The sequence below is a fragment of the Antechinus flavipes genome, chromosome 6, assembly GCF_016432865.1.
Source record: "Antechinus flavipes isolate AdamAnt ecotype Samford, QLD, Australia chromosome 6, AdamAnt_v2, whole genome shotgun sequence".
Classification (NCBI taxonomy): domain Eukaryota; kingdom Metazoa; phylum Chordata; class Mammalia; order Dasyuromorphia; family Dasyuridae; genus Antechinus; species Antechinus flavipes.
The window spans coordinates 26,986,985-27,011,370 of record NC_067403.1 but is presented as its reverse complement, the minus strand read 5'-3'; the positions used below and the strand labels follow the sequence as shown (position 1 = coordinate 27,011,370).

The 24,386-nt window shown below is 37.4% G+C and overlaps 1 protein-coding gene across 1 annotated transcript in view; it reads left to right on the top strand.

Annotated features, from left to right (window-relative positions):
• RELL1 (RELT like 1) overlaps positions 1–16,924 on the top strand; it is a 57,340-nt gene extending 40,416 nt beyond the window's left edge. Inside the window, exons 6-7 of the mRNA XM_051964240.1 lie at positions 169–307; positions 14,934–16,924. Coding sequence (XP_051820200.1) covers positions 169–304 — 136 coding nt within the window. The 3' untranslated portion in view covers positions 305–307; positions 14,934–16,924. The remainder of the gene's footprint in view (positions 1–168; positions 308–14,933) is intronic.
• Positions 16,925–24,386: the final 7,462 nt, after the last annotated feature.

Here is a 24,386-nt window from a genome sequence, read left to right as displayed (position 1 = left end):
GATGGGTGACAGAGTTTTTACCCTCTTGTGTTTTTCCCCTTTGGAGAATTTCCAGTGGCTGTCTTAACTTTTAGCTTCTTTTGGACGCACTCTCTTGTGTTTCTGAGGTATTGACACCTTTGTGTTTTAGGAAAACCAAACCAACCAGGGCTCCTCTTCCCTCCTCAGGTTTAGAGTTACAAAAGTGGAGCACAAGGCCAATGCCAAGGAGCGGAGAAGTCTGATGTCCGTGAGCGGCACAGAAAGCGTCAACGGCGAGGTCCCTGTGACTCCTGTGAAAAGGGAGCGGAGCGGCACGGAGTAGGAGGTGGGTTTGGTCACGGCCAGCCGAGGGGTGCGTGGGGGGCACATGTGGACACACCTCCAGGAGCATCTTCTTGTACAGCGATGGAGTGCTTAACATGCTTGTGTTTATTTTGTGCAAACGTATTTCTGTGCGTGTTTTCTCTCCTGGTAAATGGGGGAGTACACGAATGAATTATTAGTGTGATATCTACTTGATGACAGACCACATGAACTGGTGATCTATTGAGTCTTTTGAGAACTCTCTCAAAGTCTATTGAGAAATCTTGTAAAATGTTTTGTCAGAGAAATGTGGAAATAGGGAGTGACACGGATGTGGTAATTGGTCGAGATGCCATTTGTCCACAACTTTCCCTCTTGATATCTAGTATATTTTTTTAAAAGGAAGAGTGAAAGATGCCATTTAATGGAATTTGAAACCATTAAAACTTCATCAACCTGCCAGAGATATAAAGAGAATTGATCATTTCTCGGTCTAGCAATAGATTGATGTTTTTATGCATCTGTGTTCTTCTAGGGTGGAGAAAACTGAACATTGATGATTTAATTCAGTTCATTATTAATTAAGTGTCCATTACGTGAAAGGCCCTTGTGATATAAAGATAAAAATAAAACAGCCCCTGTCTTAAGGGATTGTCCATTTTACGGAAATGAGAGGTGGACATGCAACATGTGCACCAGTAAATGTAGGAAATATTGAGGAAGGAGAGAGAAAATTGGGCTGGCAGCTCCAGGGAAGGCTTGACAAAGGGGACTTGAGATGATCTAGGGGCCTATTATTTCATCTGTGGCCTAGAATGGTGAGGAGACTTTGATAACTTAGAGGAGCAAGAGGATAATCTAGCCCATTCTACCTTATCAGTATTTTTTGTTTTGTTTTGTTTTTTTACTGAGGTAATTGGGGTTAAGTGATTTGCTCAGGGTCACAGAGCCAGGAAGTGTTAAGTGTCTGAGACCAGATTTGATCTCAGGTCCTCCTGACTTCAGGGCTGGTGCTCTATTCACTGCGCCACCTAGCTGCCCCTATCTTACCACTCTTACATCTTAAGTCTGCAACTCAGTGAAATATCAGTCTCCTCAATGTTCCACAAACAAGATTCTCCATCTCTCAACTCCAAAATTATTTTCTAGTTAATAGCACTGTATTAAGTGCTAGGTACACAAAAATGGGCTAGGTTATGAAAAGTTTAGAAAGCCAAACTGAGAATTTTGTATTTGATCTTGAAGGTGATGGTGTGCCATGGAGTTTATTCAGTAGAGGATGACATGGTTGGATCTGTACTTTGGAAAAATCACTGTGATAATGGAATTGAAGGAGGATTCAAGTAGGGAGAGATTTGTGTCAGGCAGACCCAGCAGAAGGCTATTCGGGTTGCTCTAAGAAAATAATGTCTATGAAGACAGAGACAAATTTGGCTTTTGCCCAGTCCTGAACAGGGCTTTGTGCATAGTTCCTACTGCAACAGGAACGGACCTCACAGCTCATCTAGTTCAGTTCTCAAACTTTGATTCTCAGTATCTTTATACTGTTTAACATTACTGAGGATCTGTGCAAAGATCTGTGCAAAGGGATAATATTTATAGATTAGAAATAAAGATTAGAATCAGAAGTATAGAGTAGAAAAAAGATTAGAAATAAAAACTAAATTTGAAATTGTAAATTCTCTGAAAGGATTTCAGAGACCATTCTCCCCTTCCCTGATTCTCTGAAGCACACTGAGAACCACTGATCTAGTCCAGCTCTTTCATTTTATAGATGAGGAAACTGAGACTCCGGGAGATCGAATTAATTATTTGCATAATAAATATCCAAGGAAATACTGGGACCACCCCAGTCCTTTGAATATGGATCCAAAGCTTTTCCATTGTATCATACGATAGACGCTTAAATACTTGTTGTTGAAGTGAGAAGTCAATGCTTAGTCTTTGGTTGCTTTTTGAATACACACATATATACACATATACACCCACATATGTGCATGTGATATTTTAAATAAGCTACCAAAATCTAGTTTAATATTAATTTAATATTTAATAATAATGGTTGATGGAACCAGGATTCTGCAAAGGATTTATTTTTGTGTCCCCCTTGGCTGTGGTTCCTTTTTGTAGCCACATCTAAGTTACTATCTGTCTCATTTATTTTGGCAGTGAAACTAAGATTTCTTTAATCCTTTTGTTTCCTTTATGAATACTAAGCTTTTGTCCTTCCACATTGAATTGAATTCCTTTTATCCATTAAGTAACTTAGTTGTCTTCCAATTAAAAAAAATTTAGGAACATATATTATTGTTTAAAAATATGCCACAGATTCCTTCAATATTTCCCATTTTCTAATAGTTCTTACATTAATAAAATCAAGACTATTTAAATGAATGTTAAATTAATCTTGTTGAATTTTTTTATGACTTTCTGCAGCACTATAATAGATGGACAACCTGTCAGGATCTTTTAGTGCAGAATCCTGTATATCCCTTTTCTTCTTGACTAGTTCTTGTTTGTGTTCTGCTAGCAATTCTCTCTAGTGGATCGCCATGACATCGTAAGCCTTCTTTCTGATCTTTTGAATGAAAACCCCTGGACTGTCCATCTGTCATCACCCATCTCAGTGAATGATTAACCTACCTTCTTATTTATATTTTGGGAATGTGGATGTGCCCGATGAGTTCTTTTACATTAAGTCTTGTGAGTAAAGTCGGAGCTATGTCACAGTTGGCTTACATCCACTATGCGTTTCTCAGAGAAGAATCCTTAGTAATTACCTTTTGCTAAGATTCCAGATCTTGACCATGTTGAGGTACCTTTGGTCAAAGCAATTTGGATTTAATGAATTAGGTATTAGTTGATACCATTCACTTTATGCTGTGCGTGTACTTGGGAAATTGTACGTGTGTATGTAAGATTCTTGTATTTATTTAGGAAACTATGTTCATATAACTCTTTGCGGGAAAGACTAGAGTTGAGAAGCAAAGATAACTTATGAAACTGTATTCTTCCATTCTTGAATCATACCCCTTTTTTGGATTTGCTTTTTGTGTCTTAATTCCCTGGTTGCAGAAAAGGAAAGTCATTCTCCTTTCTTTTGAATCTGTGGCAGGTTTTTCAATCTCTCTTTGCTGTGAGATTCTGCTTCTGGTTTTCTTTCCTCTTCCTCTCTGTCACTGTTCATTACTCTTTGCAGCATGTTTGTTTTTTTGTGTGTTCCGGTGTTTTTAAATTTTATTTTTCATACTTTCTGTTTGTCTGTCTCTTCCCCACTCTGTCTCTGTCTCTGACTGTCTCTGTCTGTCTTTGTCTCTGTCTGCCTCTGTCTCTGTCTCTGTTTCTCTCTCTCTCTTCTTTGTCTCTTTGTCTCTGTCTCTGACTGTCTCTCTGTGTGGATTTCTGTCGCTATCTGTCTTTGTTTCTGTCTCCCTCTGTCTTTCTCTGTCTCTTTGTCTCTCGCTGTCTCTGACTGTCTCTATCTGTCTGTCTTTGTCTCTGTCTGCCTCTGTCTCTGTCTCTGTCTCTGTTTCTCTCTCCCTCTTCTTTGTCTCTTTGTCTCTGTCTCTGACTGTCTCTCTGTGTGGATTTCTGTCTCTGTCTGTCTTTGTTTCTGTCTCCCTCTGTCCTTCTCTGTCTCTTTGTCTCTCTGTCTCTGACTGTCTCTATCTGTCTGTCTTTGTCTCTGTCTGCCTCTGTCTCTGTCTCTGTTTTTCTCTCCCTCTTCCTTGTCTCTTTGTCTCTGTCTCTGACTGTCTCTCTGTGTGGATTTCTGTCTCTGTCTTTGTTTCTGTCTCCCTCTGTCCTTGTCTATCTCTTTGTCTCTGTCTGCCTCTGTCTCTGTCTCTGACTGTGTGGATTTCTGAGTCTGTCTTTGTTTCTGTCTCCCTCTGTCCTTCTCTATCTCTTTGTCTCTGTCTGCCTCTGTCTCTGTCTCTGACTGTGTGGATTTCTGTCTCTGTCTTTGTTTCTGTCTCCCTCTGTCCTTGTCTGTCTCTTTGTCTCTGTCTGCCTCTGTCTCTGTCTCTGACTGTGTGGATTTCTGACTCTGTCTTTGTTTCTGTCTCCCTCTGTCCTTCTCTGTCTCTTTGTCTCTGTCTCTGTCTCTGACTGTCTCTCTGTGTGGATTTCTGACTCTATCTGTCTTTGTTTCTATCTCCTCTGTCCTTCTCTGTCTCTTTGTCTGTCTCTGTCTCTGACTGTCTCTTTTTTTCTCTCTGTGTCTTTATCTCCCTATCTCTGTCTCTCATTGTTTTTTGGTCTATGTCTGTCTGTCTCTGTCCAGTCTCTGTTTCTCTCTCTCTGTAAGACTTGAAGATTAGGGAGACTTAAGGAAGCACTTTAATCATTGCAAACAAAAGCTTGTTTCCTGCTAACTTGTTCTTGTTATGATAAGTGCATGTAAAGCTAGATGAAGGGGAGGTCCTTCAGAGAAGCCCCTGGTAAGGGTAGGGCCTTTCCTGACTTTCTCCTCCTCCATGTCCTTCTCGGTACTGGGATCACCTCCTTAATTTTCATGTCCCTTGTGTGATTTTGGGATGTATTTTGTAATTGGAAATGGAAATGGTGAATGCTTGTCCAGGAGCACTCACTCAGTGGGATGGCTAAGACTTGCATTCGTGCAAAGACAATAGATTGTCACATGACAAAATCCAGGGAAAAGCCTGTTTTGTGGGATTTTGTTTTTGTTTTTTTGGCCCAGGGTCACATAGCTAGTAGTGTCAAGTGTCGGTGACTGGATTTGAACTCAGCTCCTCCTTTCTCTAGGACTGATGTTTTATCCACTGTGCCACCTAACAGCCCCTGATTTTTAAAGCAACAAGATTCATTAAAAACAACAATAAATTTCCACAATCATTTTTAGTAAAATAAAAAAGAAATTCAAAAATAATTACATAAAATGATCTAAAATGAGTCTTTTTTAAAAAGTGATAACTATCATCTCATTTATCATCTTCCTTCCCCCACCCCTACCCCCTCACTTAATTGTTTTAGAAGATCTGATTGTCATTTTTTTGCTTGAGTAGCTCCCAGATGCCAAGGGAAGCTAAACTACTGAGCTTTATATTAGTTTTACATGTTGATTTTAATAGTGCCAGCTCTCCTTTATATAAATTTATTTCTACATATTAATGCCATACTTTATCTAAACTAAAACATCCTTTCAAAACAAAACTCTCATTTTCTTCTCAACCGAAAATAAACATGAGCCTGTGCCCAATGGAGAGAGAGATAGACCCCCTGGGGTAAAGGTGTGGACTCCTGGGAACCAGCTTTGGGCGTGGGGATAAAGAAGAAAATGAATGGGATGCCCCAGATCTGAAGCTGACAGTAATTACTCCTGAAGAAATACTTATTTTTCTCACTTGGCAGTTTCTTCTCCCATCCCTTCAAAAGTCCTTTCCTGCTGTGGGGAGATGAGGTTGTACATGAGTTTCTAACATATGGCAATTTTCCATTTCTTCCTCCCTCAATCCAGTCTTTTGATTTAAATGATTATTTTTTCCCAGTTTATGGCATTTCCCCCTCTCCCCACCCACCCACACACACAAAAGAAAAGCAAAACCCTTGTATCTAATTTGCGTAGGCAAGCAGAACGAATTCCCACATTGGCCACGTCCAAAATTTTTGACTAGAATCGGTCTCCTTATTCTTCTGCTCAGAACTCTATAGTATATAGTTCCCAATGGCCCACTTAGTAAAATTCAAGCTTATTCCGGCATTCAAAGATCCTACAATCTGGTGACATACTACCATTTCCATCTACTTGTGTGTGCTTGGTGCTCCAGGCTGTTGGATACGCTCCTGAGCTCAGTGCTTTATATGCTTACGTTCATGCTCTTCATGTGCAAAACCTTGAATGAACTTTCTGCAATTGAATTCCTACCTGCCCCTTGATGCCCAACTTAATTGAGTCTCAAGTTTCTCTTCTGTAAAATGAGAGACCTCGATGAAATGATTTCTAACTTCTTTTCCAGCTTTAATGTTTTGTGAAAATTCCTTTTGTTCCTCTGAACCATTTTTTCCTCGTTTATATTCTGATATAAATCTTCACAATTCTTTTAAGAACTGCCAGTGCATGGAAGATAAGTGAATGGAGTCCCTTGGGTGTAGTGAGTCATTAAGTTATTCTTAGTCATAGGTTCACCCAGGCTATTCAATATGTTTAGAAAAAATCTTACTAGTTTAATTTTTCTTTTTTCAGTGGGTGGGATTGAGAAGGGGATTAGAGATAGGGTAACTAAAAGAGAGAGAGACAGATCTAGAGTTAGAAAGAGAGAGAGAGAGAAACAGAAAGAGAGAGAGAGACACACACACATACACACAGAGGAAAGAAAAGAAAGAAAGAAAAGAGGATCATTGAAGGATTTTTCTAAAATGCATAAAATTAACATAAGGTAGGCCAGAAAATACCATAGACAAGCAGGACTGATTTGGAAAGTTACATGGTATATATATTTCAAAATAAAAGCAAGCTGTAAATAATCCTCACAGTTTTATGTGTGATTCTCTTTTTCTTGTTCTACTATGTTTATGAAAATGTCCAATTTATTTAGTATTTAAGTTCAGGAAATAGAAAATCTCCCAGCTGTTTATAATCACAAACTTAGCTGGAAGGGACCAACTAAGATGTTGCATAATTTAGTCATGTAAATTTTAAACAGATTACTTGAAATTCTCCAAACCTTGAAACTCAACAAGTTTTATTGAACAATTAGGATTTTGTGCTTAATTATCTTAGCGGTTGTTGTTCTTCATTCTCAAAGAGGACCAAAATGACATCACTGTGTTAAAGCCGAGTTCCGGTGTTCCGACTGTGGCTGATCAGACCAACATAAGCTCGGAGTGCTCTGTCAGTTGGACACAAATAGTCCCTACCAACATTTGGGGTGGACTCTCTAACTTTGTGCATCTTGCGTTAATCCGCAAGCTAATTCAGTTTTGCTTAGCTCACAGGTACAGCACCTTTTCTGATGGGGGCACTCCGTGCTATCCTGGGCCAGTGTCTTCCTTACTAATTAACTTATTAACGCTTAACTAATTGTCCCTTAACTAATTAAATAGAATTGAAAGTGCTACTTTCTTTTTCCAGTGACTTAATTCAACTAATTATAGATATTGCCCAGAGCTCACCACACACACACACACACACACACACACACACACACACACACACACACACAGAGGTTAGAATCCTGTACTTGGGATTAGGAAGAGAATTGGGATCATGTTCCATTTCTAAGCTATGTGACCAAGTCACTGATCCTTAGTTTCCCTATTTGTAAATCGGGGATAAAAATATTTATCAGTCCAGGATTATTGGTAGGATCAAGAAAGAGAATATTCATGAAGCAATTTGCAAACTTTAAAGCACCTCTATAAAACCTAGTAATTATTGCCTATTAATATGTTGACCCTCCCCAAGTGAATGTAAAGTTATGAGCAGTTATTGCTTTTCATTTTCTCTGTGTGTCTTTAGTGCATCATATGGTGCTTTGTTTATTGCAGATGTTTAACCATCCTTATTGGATGGAACTTTAAAAAAATACAGGAGGAAACAAGACTATCTTATTTTTGTTTTTATTTTGTTCTAGAGATAGAATTTATTTATTGTTATTATTAAGTTATCACGAGGCAGAAAGTATAACAAAAATAATCACCAGGAATCGAAGAAACAGGATTTGAGGCCTGTTTCTGGTATTAATTTAGTGCCTGATCTTAGACAAGTCATATAAACTCCAGATTCATTTGCACAGTGAGAAAGTTGGATTGGATCTGACTCCATTCTAGCTCTAAGAGCTGGTCTGTAGCCCTTATTTTTCTCTGAATAATTTACTGCCTTACTGTAGCCATGGGGAAGGTTTTAGATCAACACCAGATCTTTCTTTAAAAAGATTTCATCCTAGTTAGCATTTCTAGATCTTGAAAGATCCGAGTATTTTGTTCCACAGCAGGGTTGTTATTTAAAAAGCACAACTGTACAAAAGAAAACAAAGAAACACACCCAGTTCTTGCTTCTACATATCTTCCCAGCCCAGGGGACTCTCTTTGGACCACTCCCTCTCTGTTGACTGATTTTTGACATTGTGAGCACATTTTTGCATTTATCTCTTTTTTTCCCCTGTTAGTTTTTCCTTAGATTAAATGAAAGGGGATTTCATTCAATTCACTTTCACTTTTTTTAGATATAAAATTTAGGCAGTATTATAAAAGATTGATTTAAAAATATATATTTCAGTCTTCTTCCCTCTATCATTCTTCCGCCCACTGAGAAGGCTAGCAATAATTTATCTATTATACGTGTGAAGTCATGTGACACATTTCTATAATAGTCATATTAGAAAAAAAACAAGAAAAAATAAAGTGTTAAGAATGGACTTCAGTCTCTATTCTGAGTCTATCAGTTCTCTCTGGAGTTGGACAACATTTTTCATTATGGATCCCTTGGAATTATCTTGATCAGAGTGGCTAAGTCTTTTGCATTTGATTATTGTTATCATGTTGCTATTATTGTATACAATATTCTCTTGCTTCTGCTCATTTCACTTTGTACCAGTTCATATAAGTCTTCAGAGTTTTTCTGAAACTCTTCACCTTCATCATTTCTTAAAGCATCATATATGACAACTTATTTAGCCATTCCTCAACTGATTACCATTCCCATAATTTCCAATTCTTTGCCACTATAAAAAGAGCTACTATAAATATATATTTTTAAACATATAGGTCTTTTCCAATTTTCTTTGATCTCTTTGGGATACAGTAGTCAAAAGTTATTTGCAGTTTTATAGCCCTTTGGGTATAGTTCCAAATTGTTCTACAGAATGATCGGACCAGTTCACAACTCTACCAACAACGCGTTTGTATATCTGTTTTTCCACATCCCCTGTAGCATTTGTCATTTTCCTTTTTTTGTCACATTAGCCAATAGGTATGAAATATCATCAGAGTTGTTTTAATTTGCATTTTCTTGAACTCCTAGTGATTTCTAGCATTTTCCTCTATGATTATTGATAGTTTTGATTTCTTCTTCCTATTCCTATCATCCTCAAAATCTTATAATAGGGTTGCAAAGTGAGGTTTGAAAAACATTTAATTTATTTTTTAACCTTTCAGTTGAAAATGGAAAAACCTGTAATTGTTCAAGGCCTTATTTTTCTTTTGTACTTGAAATTTAATCTTGATGTTTATTAGTTATTGCTCACAGAAAAGTAATCCCAATATAGTAACATATAGATTCAATAATTAAGTCAGACAAATCTAACTTTAATACTTGTGCTGAAGAAAAGTGAAAAGAATCTTTTCCAAAAAATGTGTTCATTCCACCCTCAAAATATATGCCGTTGGGAATCTGTGCTCTTCTGATGATATTTTATTGAATAGCTTGCTTACCACTGCAAACTCTCTAAGCTATCTAATTATAATTGTGAAAAGGTGTTGCGTTCTGAGTACGAGTCCTGTTTATAACTGAGAAGATACATTTTGGGACAAAGATTTTTAAAAGAGTATTTAAAAAAAATACAGCTAGTCAAGTGTTTGAGGCTTCATTTGAACTCAAGTTCTCCTGACTCCAGGGCCAGGGCTCTATACACTGCCACCAGTTGCTCTGGTTGTAACCCATTTAAAAAAAAAAAAAACTCTAAGCTTTGTGGCTCTGGCTATAGTGATATTTTTGAAATTTCTCATATTTCAGAGATGAAAGAGACAAAGGTCATCATTGTGAACCACATGACACACGGCAGAATGACCTCCATCTATGACATCTAAACAAGGGATATTAATTAACCTTCTTTGTGTCATGGATCCATTTGGCTCATCTCTGCTTGGCAGCTTAAAGCTCATTCCACTATCCCAAAAATCAGTGTCACCAATAGAGGCAGCTAGAGCAGTGTACAGAGAGCTGGATTTGAAGATCTGAGTTCGAATCCATCCTTGGATACTTACTAGCTAGATGAACAAATCACTTCACCCCTGTCTCAGTTTCCTCATCTATAAAAAGGGGATAATAATAGCACCTACCTCCAGAGTTGCTGTGAGAACTAAATAACATAATATTAGTAAAGTACTTTGCAAACTTTAAAGTATTCTAAATGCTAACTATTATTATTAGCATTATTATTATGGATTATAAAATGGGTAGCATCTTATATTCATATAGGAAACACCTGGGGATTTTAGTGGAAAGTAAGCACAATAGAAAGTAGATGATGTTATACTTAAAAGTGCACTACCTTTGGTTCACAATGTTTTAAAAAATCCTTGGGCTTTAGTGTTATCACACAGTGAAAATGGCCTCAAGCTCTTTTGTCCAGTCCATTCATGAATTAGAATTCCTCCATTTGACATAATAACAAAAATGCCCACTGACATTTATATTGTGCATTTATATTCACAGACATGCATTTTATCTATCTGTCTGTCTATCTATAGATATATTGCTGAGGCAGTTGGGATTAAGTGGCTTGTCCAGGGTCACAAGCTAGGAAGTATTAAGTGTCTGAGGTCGGATTTGAACTCGGGAGCTCCTGACTTGAGGGCCAACACTCTCTCCACTGCGCCACCTAGCTGCCCTTGTGCAGTTATAATTTGTAAGGTTTGCTAAGTTTTCGTGTACATCATCTCATTTAATGCATCATTTTATTTCCCAACCCCCAAAGAAATGGTCAGCCAGTCTTTACTTGGAGACCCCTAGGGAAGGCAGAAGCTGGTCTTTCCTAAGGTTATCCATTATTCTTTTGGACAGCTCTAATTGTTGGGGGATCTCTCCCTGCTCCCCGACCTTATTTTAAGGCTAAATCTACTTCACTCCTTTCCACTCGCTGTTTCCAGTTCTATCTGTTCTCTGGGGCCAAGCAGAACAAAGAAAACCTCTGCTACACACTAGCTCTTCAAATATTTAAAGACCATTATCCTGTCCATAGAGTCTCCTATTGGCCCAGCTAGATATCCTCAGCTCCTTTGATTTTAATAGGACCTGATGGAGTCCTTTCACTGTGGCAGTCACCTCGTTCAAGGCTCTCTTTTTTGATGTAATTGGTACAATGCATGGAGGCAGGAGTCAGAAGGACTTGAGTTCAGATCCAGATCAGATACAAGCTGTGTGATCCTGGGTAAGTCACTTAACCCCTCTCGCCTCAGTTTCCTTTTCTGTAAAATGAGATGGAGAGAAAAAATGGCCAACCACTGCCAAGAAAACCCCAATGGGATTACGATGAATCAAGCATGACTGAATAGCAACAATGATTACAAGATCACATCAGCTGTTTTAGTTGTTGTGAGGATAAAATGAGATGATACTTGTGGAAGCATGTTGCAAGCCTTAAAGCACTATACAAATTAATATTATTATTTTAGCTAGGTAGACAATTTACAGAGGAAAAACCTTCCTTGGATACAGCTGTGTGATCTTTCCCCCGACTTTACAGGGTTGAAGTTACAACGTTAGCCCTTCAGACACTGTTTCCTACCCTTTGATTAGGGTAGTTGCCACCAGGTGATCAATGCTGGCTTTTGGCTGACTGCATTGCTTTGTCACCAAAATGGGTAGACTTTTCACAGGGCTAGAGAATAGACTGGATGGGATTGAGTCAACTCGGTCTTTTCTACAAAAACAGAATTCTTTATTAAAACCGTAAGTATTAACTAATTATGGTGAACAAGGTGCTTAGCACAGTGACTGGCACAGAGTAGGTGTTTAATTCATATTTGTTGACTCGTGTCCAACTCTTCCTAACTTCATTTGGGATTTTCTTGGCAAAGATACTGGAGGGGTTTGCCATTTCCTTCTCCAACTCATTTTACAGATGAGGAAACTGAGGCAAACAGAATTGTGACTTGGCCACACACTTACTAAATGTCTGAGATGGGATTTGAACTAAAAAAGACTAACTTCACTCTATGGACTATGGCACCACCTAGCTGCAATTTGTTACTTATTGAGGTGCAATTTGCAGCAACAATTGCCAAAATACAAATGAAACATCCTTCCCCATAATCTATAACCTGTAACAGCATATTTTAGTAAGAATGTGTCTGGAGTTAGGATCCAGAGGGTCTTGTTTTCAATCCTGTCTCTGACACTTAATGCCTACGTGACCCTGCACCTATCTCAACCTCAGTTTCTTTATCTATAATTTTCTATAATAATGGCATTTACCTCCTAGGGTGTTTGTGATGATCTAATGAACTAATATGTGTAAAGTGTTTTACAAACTTCAAAGCTCTATAAATTTAATATTATTATCACTACTACTGTGTATTGCCATTCAACTGTGGAACTGGCTTGGAAGCATCTGGCTAAGAGTGTGGATGATAGGGTTAGAAGGAATAGTTTAGATTTTCATTGTCAATAGTATTTTATTTTATTCATTCATTTATTTATTTGCTTATTTATTTATTTAGCTGAGGCAATTGGAATTAAGTGACTTTCCCAGGTCACATAGCTAGGAGGTGTTAAGTGTCTGAGACCAGATTTGAACTCAGGTTCCTCCTGACTTCAGGGCTGGTGCTCTATCCACTGAGCTATCATCAATAGTATTTAATTTTTCCAAATACATATAGAGATAGTTTTCAACATTGATTTTGGTAAGACTTTGTGTTCCAAATTTTTCTTCTTCCTCCTCCCCAAGAAAGCAAACAATCTGATGTAGATTAAATTGCACTCCTTTTAAACATATTTCCATATTTGTCATGTTGTGCAAGAAAATAGACTTAATCTTTAAAGTATTTTTTAGCCTAAATCTTATGATTGTCAAGTTGAAGAGCTGGTTAGTTTCAGTGTATACAGTAGAGTATGTTATAGTATTCTGACAATGTATTTAGCTATTTTGAAGACCCTCTTTTGCATTTCCTTTTCTACTACCCCATCATATTAAATAATCTCTTAAGTATGTGCCCCCAAGATTTTCTTAATTTTCTTTTCTTCTCTCTTTGGCAGCATTTGACACTTTCCCAGCATCCACCAAGTACTGCCTACATTTTTTCCCCCAGTCCTATGCAACTGTGCCCTATATGAGAACAAGGACTGTTAGGTTTTTCTCTTAGTAGTCTTGGGTTCTTAGCACAAGGCTTTGCACATCATTAGTGCTTAGTATTGCTTTCTCATTCATTTATTCAACTATAACTTTATAAATATGACTTCTAATCAAGTCCAAATGCTACGTTAATAACTGTATGATACAAGCTTCTACTAGGCACAGACAATTTAAATAGCTCTTTTAAAAAGATTTTGACCTTAGAGATCAAGTCCATTATCCCCTTGTCACATCCATTTCCAGCCAAGAAACCTAGTTCTAGAGCGAAATTACTGTATCAAAACATATGTTGTTTCTAGAAGGATATAAGCTCCTTGTACTTTTATTGTTTCATTTTTTAAAAATACTAGCACTTAGCACAATGCCTTACACATCCTAGGTACTCAACAAATGCTTCCTGACTTGAGTTGATCAGTTAAGCAGTTTTATTGTGTTTAATCCAGAATCAGGATCACAGGATTTTTTTGGGTCCCCTTTTTATGATTAAAACATTGTCAATAAAAGTTTAAAAATCCCACTTCCCTGAGGTGAATGATAGCCCTTGTGAACTCCCTCTTCTTACTTCATAGAACTGCCTGTTTTAGTACCCATAGATTTGCTTTTTAGCAGCCTCATTACACTGGATGTGTAATAAAAAGTAAACATCTAGACTGGTGCCCGACTTAAGTATTTTCCATGTAAGGAAGCTTCCGTTTAATTTTTCCAACTTGGGCATTAGTTGGGAGTGGGCCGACGAACAGTAAATTATCCTCAAGAGACAGAAGGTATATACACTGGCATGGCAACAAACCCAACTACACGTAATGTGGAAAAATAATAGGAAAGCAGGAGATTGCTTTTCTCTAGTCCTGTATATATCTGAAAACAATAGCCAGCAAGAATTCATTAAGCACTTATTCAACTATAGTTTATAAATATAACTTCCAACTGAGTCCAATTGCTATGGTAATATACTGTATTATATAAGTTTTTATTGGAAACATATAAATTAAATGATGACTATGTGCTCCATGTAAACATAGGGGATACAAAGAGAGCCTGAAATGAGGTCCCGCAAGGAGATTACTTTTTTCTTTTTTTTTAAAGCTTTTATTTTCAAAACATATGCATGGATAATTTTTCAACCCTGACCCTTGCATAGCCTTGTGTTCCAAATTTTTCCCTCCTTCCCCCTCTCCCCCCAGATAGCAAGTAATCTAGGATATGGTATACATGTTAAAATATATGTTAAATCCACTATGTGTAAACATTTATACAAGAGATTACTTTCTAATGGAGGAAACAATAAGCCAACAAACTATATGTTCAACTACGGGAAGCTCGCTAAAACTCACTAGACCGCCAAAGCGATCCACGATAGGAAAAAAGGTTAAGAACATATGTTTTAGGTGAACCCACCTTGATGAGATCCATGTGGGATGTAAGCAGGGAACTTAATATGGAAGCAAGGAAACATTGCTCTCTGTCAGAGAGGGGGTGTGTGATTGTGGGGGTCGTTCGGTGGTGGTCATGGGGAGTGTTTAAATGTGGAAAGATGGTTGATGTGTCACACTACTTTGGTCACTGGCCAGGCAACGGCATTGTGTTTGAAGCCATATTCTTTTTCTCTTTCAGGAGGAGTTTTATTCAAAGGAATTTCAAAGAGACTGAAAACTTAAGTGATGTGCAAAGCCATTTGCCCAAGGAAATATTTTCTTAAACCTTTTGTACCATTTCTGCCCTGGCTGAGTATCTAAGACGAAAACAGAACACCGTTGCCGTACTAAATGCCAGGTTCTGCGTGTCAGCTCTGTAACCGGTTTGGTCCCTTACGCCTTATGGAAAGTGGGTTAAATTTTCGAGAAAGGCAAGATTTGGTTGTATTTTAACTTAATTGCCTCTTCCTTCACTCTTGTGTACATAACTCAAGTTTTCTCGTTTCGGTAACATGTATATGTACAGTGGGGATATTAATGTACAGTTGGAAATTGTGCTTTTTGTCTCTCCGTTTTTTCATCTTTTATTTTCTGTCTGGGGGGAGGGACAGTGCACGCTACCAGTTTCACGGCACTGAAGTGATAGGCGGTGATGTCGGCCTCCTCCTCCCACCTTCATCGTAATCATGTCTCCTCCCTAGATTACCAGTGACTTCCTTTTAGGAGTGACATCAATTTGACAACAATCCCGTTTTAATGATTACACAATGGCTTCGAGCCCATTGAACAAAATGTTATTGTTTTGATGGTCCAAAGCCCAAACAAACCTTCAGTGGAAGGTGGATTGGAACTCTTCTTGAGCTCTCTTCATGGTGTAGATAATGGCCAATAGGTGTTAATGAGCATTCATGGGATGCTGCTTTTAAAGCTTTGCAAATGTGTTTCATGGCAGGCAAGGACAAGACAGTGTGAGAGGAACAGTGATGGAATACACTAGACAAAACCTTTCATTACTTTGAGTTTTGTTATTTAGGCTCAGTGTTTTCAGATCTCTATCACTCTTGTTAAAATTATTTTAAAAGAAAACAAACCTATCATCGTCCCAAAAGAACACTTCTGTGTCAATGGGCTTTTAAGTATTACTGTAAATATCATTTTTTCCCCTAGACTTAGCCATAAAGATGACTGATAGCTTTAATTTTGCCTCCATTTTTTTTCTTCTTATTCAAGGCAGTATGGTGCAATGGATAAAGAGCAGGCTTTGGCCTTAGGAAGGCCTCGTTCACGTTTTACCCTCTTGTACATATTAGCTATTTGATCAAAAGAGAGGTATTTTATCTCTTAGTGCTCTCACTCACTCTCTTACGCCTATAAATTGCAGAAGACATACAGATCTGCATTGATATAGGGAGTTTCCTCATTGGGAGTTCCCTATTTCAGTGAAATCTCAAGTTCCATCCAAAATTTGTCAATTTTCTAATAAATCTGAAAGTTAAGTCTGTATGTGGGTATATGTTGAGTACATATTCTAAAAGGATTAATAAATCTCTGAGTTCCAGAAAATTATGATAAAGGAGTTTTTTTTTTTGGATAGTGTAAATATTTTTTTTAGATCTAGATTTTAAAGTATTAGTTTTGTTAAGTTAAAAATCATCATTAATTATTAATGGTTTAAAATATTACATTCCAGTATGGAGAAGAATCAAAATGTACGGCGTTTCAAAAGCTTTAAGAGTTTTATTCAGTTCAGAGTACTTTTTAGCAATATAGTGGAGAAGAAAATAGACTGCTATCTAAAATTATATTCAAATGAGAAGCACATTTTTAAAGTTTTCTAACATGAGCATTCATTTTTTTGAGTTGATTATCTTACAATTATGCCAAAAGTTTTGCACCCCATACATCAATCATGTAAACATTTGTGTTGGTTTCTTGTATCCAATGATAATTCTCAAGTGTTCCGAAGCAACGGATGTTTACAGGAGCTTTTATGCGCCTTCCTCCTTTGGAGGGGAAGGAATTCCCGACGCAAGCTTATAGAACGACACTAACTATTGTTATCCTGTGTAAAGTTTGTAAAGGCAATTTTTCATCATTTTGTGTGTCAAATCTATTTTTAACTGTATGGTTTGTACCTTAAGACTTTTGTACTACCAAAGCAGAGTTAAAAATAAAAGGATAATTAAAGTCTTTTTGGTTTGCTTTTCTGAATATTTCAGTTTACGGTCCTCAAATGCCCCATCATGGCTGCCTGCAAAGCCCCAGGCTCTGAGTGGTCCCGCCATTCTGGAAAAGGCCTCTGAATGGCCTGGGTCTGTAAGTGTGTGTGTGTGTGTGTGATCCCCAGGTGGGCTTAGGATGTCTAACTGCACCAAGGAAATTATAGATCAGGTAGTCTGTTTCTTAAGCTGCTCCAGAATAATTTTTACTGCTTTTTCTGACTTGGTTTTAGTTTCAAATTTGTATTTATTTCACCTTTGGAACATGACTTGGAATCACATGGAGTCCTTAAAAACAGAGTTAGTAACAGCTCATACTGAACTAGTTAGTAAAAGCTGACTTCATCCTGGATGGAAGGAGTTGATTATTTTTTCAATTTGAATTTTACTTTAAAAAAAATTATTTACTCTAAGACTGAGTACTTGAAGGTGAAGCTTCTGAATCACTGATAGATAAGTAGCTTCAGAGCCCTACTCATTCAACAAAATAGGGGATGGCTTCTGTTCTCCCGTGTACACAGGTATAGCACTACCCCTTACCTAAACTCTCTCTATATGAATAGTGACCCTGTTAGGTTAACCTATTAACCTTAACAGACCAGTACTTAACCTGGCATTCAAAGACTCCTAAGGGCTCTTTGGATACATTTCAAAGGGTCTATGAACTTTTTTTTTAATTAAAAGCCATTTCAGTATAATTGGTTTCCATATTTTATGCATTTTAAAATATTACCCTGAGCTTCACCAAACTGCCAAAGGAAGCAGACACAAAAAAGATGAATAACCTCTGCCCTAGACAGACCTGCAGCTGCTTTCATTGCCTTGTTATTAGGGATAATTTTTTCCCACTCTGTCTCTGTTTCTGTGTCTCTGTATCTTTGTCTCTCTGTATGTCTCTGTCTCTCCATCTTTTTCACTCTTCCTTTTCTAATTCTCTGACTCTCTCTCTGTGTCTCTGTATGTCTCTGTATCTCTCTCTTCCTTTTCTAATTCTCTATGTCTTTTTGTCTCTGTATATCTCTGTCTTTGTCTCTCTCTCTTTCTGTGTGCCTCCATCTCTCTCTTTTCGTCTTTCTCTTCCTTTTTTAATTCTCTCTGTATCTTTCTCTCTGTGTATGTCTCTCTCTCTCTCTCTCTCTCTCTCTCTCTCTCTCTCTCTCTCTCTTCCTTTTCTAATTCTCTCTCTGTCTCTTTGTCTGTCTGTGTGTGTCTATCTCTGTCTCTCTTCCTTTTTGAATTCTCTGTGTGTGTCTGTCTCTCTTTGTGTGTCTCTCTGTGCATCTCTGTCTCTTCCTTTTCTAATTCTCTGTGTGTTTCTGTCTCTCTGTGTGTGTCTCTATTCTGCTTGTTAGAGTTGGTTTCAGCACCTCTACAATGATCCCATGATTACAGATCAGAGACCATGTGTTCCAATTTTTTTATTTTACAGATGAGGCCACTGAGGCCCGGAGAAGATAAGTAATTTATTTGCACAAGGCAAGAATCAGACATAGTATTATTATTATTTTGCTATATAGAGTTAGGAAGAGAGGAAGGAGTGGGTATTATGGAAATGTGGGAGAACGGGCACTGATCAGGACATGAAACCAGCTGTCAAACTTTAGACAAATAGGTCCAAATTCTATTATTTTTATTATCATCATCTAAGACTGATGAGGTCGGCAAAGTCCTCCTTAGAATCAACCTAAACCTCACTCAGAGCACAGTTCCCCAAGCTCATTATGGCTGGCGATGGAGTGAGTCCAAATTTACCCCTCTGATTAGTCTAGGGAGTCTAGTTTGCCTTGCTTATGTAGTAGGTTCTTCAGTCACTGAAGGAAACTCTCTGAAAGCCTAGAGGTGGGCTAAGGGAACTATTGAAATTATGGCATTAACTGCAATTTTCATGGAGATATATATTCCTTAGAAAAGAGATTCAAATATTCCCTGGAAGGTCCTTAACTTAAAGAATTTTCCTTATTTAAGATCGTTTTTTTCTTTTTTATGGAAAGAAAATATTTTGGTAGAATAAAAAATGATTTAAGATTAATTTCTTTCTTAGCTCTACTACCCAATATTGATATTGATTTTTGTATATTGTGAAGAGATTGCTGGACTGGGGATCAGGATGAGGTGGATTCAAATCCTTTTCTGATAATGTGTGACTTTGGCCAACTTGGGACAGCTAGGAAGCACAATGGATAGAGTGCTGGCCGTGGAATCAGAAAGACCTGAAGTATTTGCCTCAGTTTCTCCATCTGCTAAATGAGATGGAGAAGGAAACATTCCAGAAATAATGTGTAGAAAGGTATTATTGGTTGAAACACAGAATTTCCAGAATTCCACTCCTGGAGCTCATGACAAGTAAATTTTAATAATTGTTTTCATTTATATATCACTTCATAGTTTATAAAATACTTTCCTCAGAACTCATTGAGCTAGGAAGGATTCTTGACTTCCTTCAGGGTTTAGCTCAAATATCCCATTTTCTAATCCCTTTACCTTTAAGCTGGTCTAGTATCTACTTTATGTAAATAATTTTTATAACTATGTTTTATAACAATCATCTGAATCTTAAAGCAGCCCTGTATTAATATCTCCATTGTACAGATGAGGAAATTGAGGAACAACTTAAGTGACTTAACCATGATATTGCTCTTATTTTCAGTAGTGTCTGACTCTCTTGACAAAGTAGCTTGCTTGGGAAAGCCCATCTTGATCTGTTGTCCCATCTATATAACGAGAGGCAGAACTGCTCAAAGGCTGGCCTCCCATGTTCTTTACTGTCCTCTGTGACTCAAAAAGCTTAGAAAAAATAAATCCTAAATACCTTTGCTAGGATTAAAGGGAACTACCTTTCGCCAGAGGATGCATGCTGCATGTTCCCTAAAGAGATCCCATTCTGTGTGGTAGTTCAGAGCTGTGAAGTTACCTCCAGCATGTGGTGGATTTGTCCATTCATGAGCTTTCTTGTTAGGTTTTAAATCGGTGTCCTTTATGGACATAGTGTGGCTTGGTGGGAGCCTGTGAACCATGTTCATGGCTGGACCGTTGTTTTGATCATTCCTGCCTTTGCCTTCTGTTTATTAAATGTTATGATTATTCTTGCTTTTCCCTTCTCATTTAATAAATGTTTAATGTTTGAGTTAATGTTATGAAAATTGGTTTAAATCAATGGGAAGTAGACTAGTGAGAACTCAGGAATTATTTTCTCCTTAGCACCCCCTAAGACTCCAAGAGTAATTGGTGACCACGTAGCTGCTGCTCTGGGGAGCCAACATGATCTGCTAACATGAATGCAGATTGGACACAAATTAGTCAGCCGCAATCCAGGAAGAAAGAGCCTGGAAAAGGGTTAAAGATGGTTGTCACTCTTTATGGGACTTCCTGGGCATGGCCAAAGAGAGGAAATGTAAGAAGACAGGGAAAAAGAAGAGGAAGAGAACCCTTTGCTGGAGAGAATAGTTTTAATCACCTGACAAAGAAGATGGACTTCTTGAGAAGTGACTTTAATTGACATCCTGAGTGAACTGACCGGTTGGGCTATTGTTCCAGAAGTGATGATAAATTATCCACAACTTCTTGGCTGTAACATTCAGCTGATAGCACTGACTGATCTTTCTCACACTGAAAACACTACAATTATTTGTTATATTGTTAACACTGTCTATTTAGAAACTTTGATGCTTATTTAAGTGTAGGAGATTAGGGGTTTTGATAGAAAGATGTGAACAACTGTTTATTGAAAAAGAAGTTGCTTTAGTTTATCAGATAAGTAATTTTTAATGAATTGAAGAGGTCTGAGATAATTGATAACTTTATGAGAGTAGTTACAATTTTAACAATAAGGAAATATCTAACCATACTCCTGAGTCAGGAGAATGAGAATGGATGTGGTAAAAAGTCTTGAGGAATGATCAATTATTCTTACAAGAATATATTACCTAAAATAGAAGGTCTCAGTCTGAGGTCTGTCAACTTACTCTTAAAAATGGTTTTATAAGATTTCTTTCAGCATAATTGATCTTGTCCATAATCTTTTATGTTTTCTTTTATGCATTTAAAAACATTATTTGGAGAAGAGGTCCATGACACAAATAAAAATATTAATAACTCATGTTATAGTAAAAACAGTATCATTGCCCTAAAATATAAATGTTTTTATGAATAATGACAAAGACTTTTTAATCCTCCATTTAAACTATGCCTGATATTCAGATGTTTTCCATATAAGATACATATGGAAAAATCATTTTTTATTCTTTCAGCACATGCTGACAGTCCAATGCATGACACACCAAAGACCCTCTTCCATTAGTTTACTGATTATCTGAAGATATCTTTCTCATATTAAACATATTTGCTATCCCTTACATGTATTTCTTTGTAGAGGAAATCCTAAGCATTTGTTTTGACCAATAAGAAGTAAAATAAGGCTTACACTTAGTGTATCAAGGATTTTCAAGAACTATATCTACCAATAATCATGATGATAATAGGAGTCATAGAAACATATAATTATTCATGATTGGTTAAATTCTCATATTCATTGTTTGATTCATTAATTAGTATAAAAAGACTCATTAAAATAATATTAATATATTTTCCTCTTGGTGGTAGAAAAAAGCCTTTGTTATTTTTTTCCTTAAAACAATCCTTTAGGTATCACTAAATAAAGTGATATTTATGTGTTTGCTTCCTATTTGGCTGCTAATAATGTGATAATCCTAAAGTCAAGTCACTACATCCCAAGTTGGTGGATGAAATCTTTGACTCCCTATTCAAGGCACCACCACACCAAACAAATAGAGAGTCATTTCAAATACAAGTGGCAATATCATGTAAGATACAAATCAATACCTAGGGTTACCTGGGTAAGTACTTTTCTATTCCAAGTCTGCCATGTTTTAATATCATCTTTTCTGACTTCTCCTTGTCAGTTAGGATCGCTGACCATTCTGAACTTCTGTGAATTCTTTCCTCCCTTGATTTCTGTTGTATTGCCCTCACTTGATTTTCCTCCAGATTCTATGTATGTCTCTGTCCTTTGATTTTCTCTCTCCCTGTGGCTCATTTCTTCACCTTTCAGACCTACACAGCAAGACTCACTAACCTCCCATTTTCCTAGCATGCTCTGTTCTTTCCTGGCTTTTTGCTTCTGCTTTTGCCCTTTTCTTCCTCTAAAATGCTCTTCTCATGTTTTTACCTATCCAATTCCTGTTCTATCAATGTTTAACCTAAACGCCATGTACTTTATGAAGTTTTAACTCTTCTCTCATCAATAAGTGATATCTTTGTCCTTGAACTCCCTATTTTGAACTTTTGAGTCCTATTGTGCATTAAGATTATTTGTATACATCTTATTTGTCTCCCTCCCTTCCTTCCCCCACCCCCCTCCGACTCATTCCCATAGCATGCAGCACAGAGCTTTGTCTAGATCTAGAGTTGGAAGACTCTTTATAGGTCAATAATCATAGGGTTGTAGATTAAGAGCTGGGAGGGATCTCGTATCCTCATTTTATAGATGAAGAAGTTGAAACCCAGAAAAATAAAATGACTTTGTCCAAAATCACCATCTACTAAGTTTTAAAACTGGGATTTGAATGGAAATCCATTTCTTTTAACTGCAGACCTCTTTCTATAGTTCTACACTTCCTTCTTTTAATAGCTGATATTTAAATAGTGCTTGGTTTTCCAAAGTGTTGTAAACAACATATTATCTCATGATCCTCATTACAATCCTAGATATTCATTATCTCCATTGTACAACTGAACTGAGAGAGGTTGGGGTTTTGCCCATCCTCACACAATTGTAAGTACCAAAGGCTCCATTCAAACCTACATGTTTCCTGAGGCATGTCCAGTGTTCCATTATCCCCACTGCTTCTCAATGGTTATTGAATCAATGACGTCCTATTCCAAACCCCATACTTGCCCCCACTAAGCTATTGTTTCTTACTTCAGTATCAATAATTTTGTCAATGTGGGATACTCCTTCCACTTACATTGATCACAACCCCTTATACTTTAGTAGATGGTCTTTGAGGGCTGCCATGGCTAAAAAATATCATTCCCTGTAGCCAATCAAGTCATTGAATGGTGTGGTGTTTTTCTTCTTTAAAATATGATGGTTCTCTCTGAGAGCAGGTTTCTTGGGGAGGTTTTCTGGAGGCAGCCTTAGTTTCAGTTGAAAGTAATAATCATCCAAATGCAGCCAGGTGCTAAAAGTTCTGATCTTTTATTGCTTCCTCCAAAATAGCGGGGTTAGTTTTTCTTAGAGGCCTATCTTTCTGCTTGGTTCCAAGAGCTCTTGCAGTTGTCCTTTACCTCTGCTTTCTTCAGCCTCCAGCCAGCACAAAGGTGGAAGATGGAATGAATCTCTCTTGCTTCTGAGAGAGGACTTCTGGCTCTCAATCTCCCAGAGTGCTGAATCTGGTTGCACCTTCGAGAGAGTGCTTCTCCTCAGCTGAACTCCTGACTGAGCCTCTGTCCGCTTCTTATATGTGATCTCCCAAAGGTTGACTCCTCCTCTGAGAGAGTGGGATTTTGGGATCTGAATGTGGAATTATGGGTTTCCTTCCAGAGTGCTCTCTGGTCCTGAAAGCTTCTAACTTATATGAGCTCTCTAAAGGTGTGAACACAAGCATTGTTTCTATTAGTTCCATTTAGTACCTTGTTTCTTCTGGCCCATAACATCTCCTTGTAAGATCAGATCAATCATACTGAACCATGCTAAATTAGATAATTATTGTCTCTATCAACTCTAATGAGTTTACACTTTGTAAGAATTCCAACAGAATTGACCAGAATTGATCTTATTTTTTTTTCCTAAGATTTTTTTTATTAATTTCTTTTTTTTAAATTTTATAACTTTTTATTGACAGAACCCATGCCAGGATAATTTTTTTACATTATCCCTTGCACTCACTTCTGTTCTGATTTTTCCCCTCCCTCTCTCCCTCCCCTCCCCTAGATGGCAAGTAGTCCTATACATGTTAAATATGTTGCAGTATATCCTAGATACAATATATGTGTGCAGAACCGAACAATTCTCTTGCTGCACAGGGAGAATTGGATTCAGAAGGTAAAAAAAAAAACCCGGGAAGAAAGACAAAAATACCAGCAGTTTACATTCATTTCCCAGTGTTCTTTCTTTTTGTGTAGCTGCTTCTGTCCATCCTTGATCGATTGAAACTGAGTTAGATCTCTGCAAAGAAATCCACTTCCATCAGAATACATCCTCAAACAGTATCGTTGTTGAGGTATATAATGATCTCCTGGTTCTGCTCATTTCACTTAGCATCAGTTCATGTAAGTCTCGCTAGTCCTCTCTGTATTCATCCTGCTGATCATTCCTTACAGAACAATAATATTCTATAACATTCGTATACCACAATTTACCCAGCCATTTTCCAATTGATGGGCATCCATTCAATTTCCCATCACCAGGATCA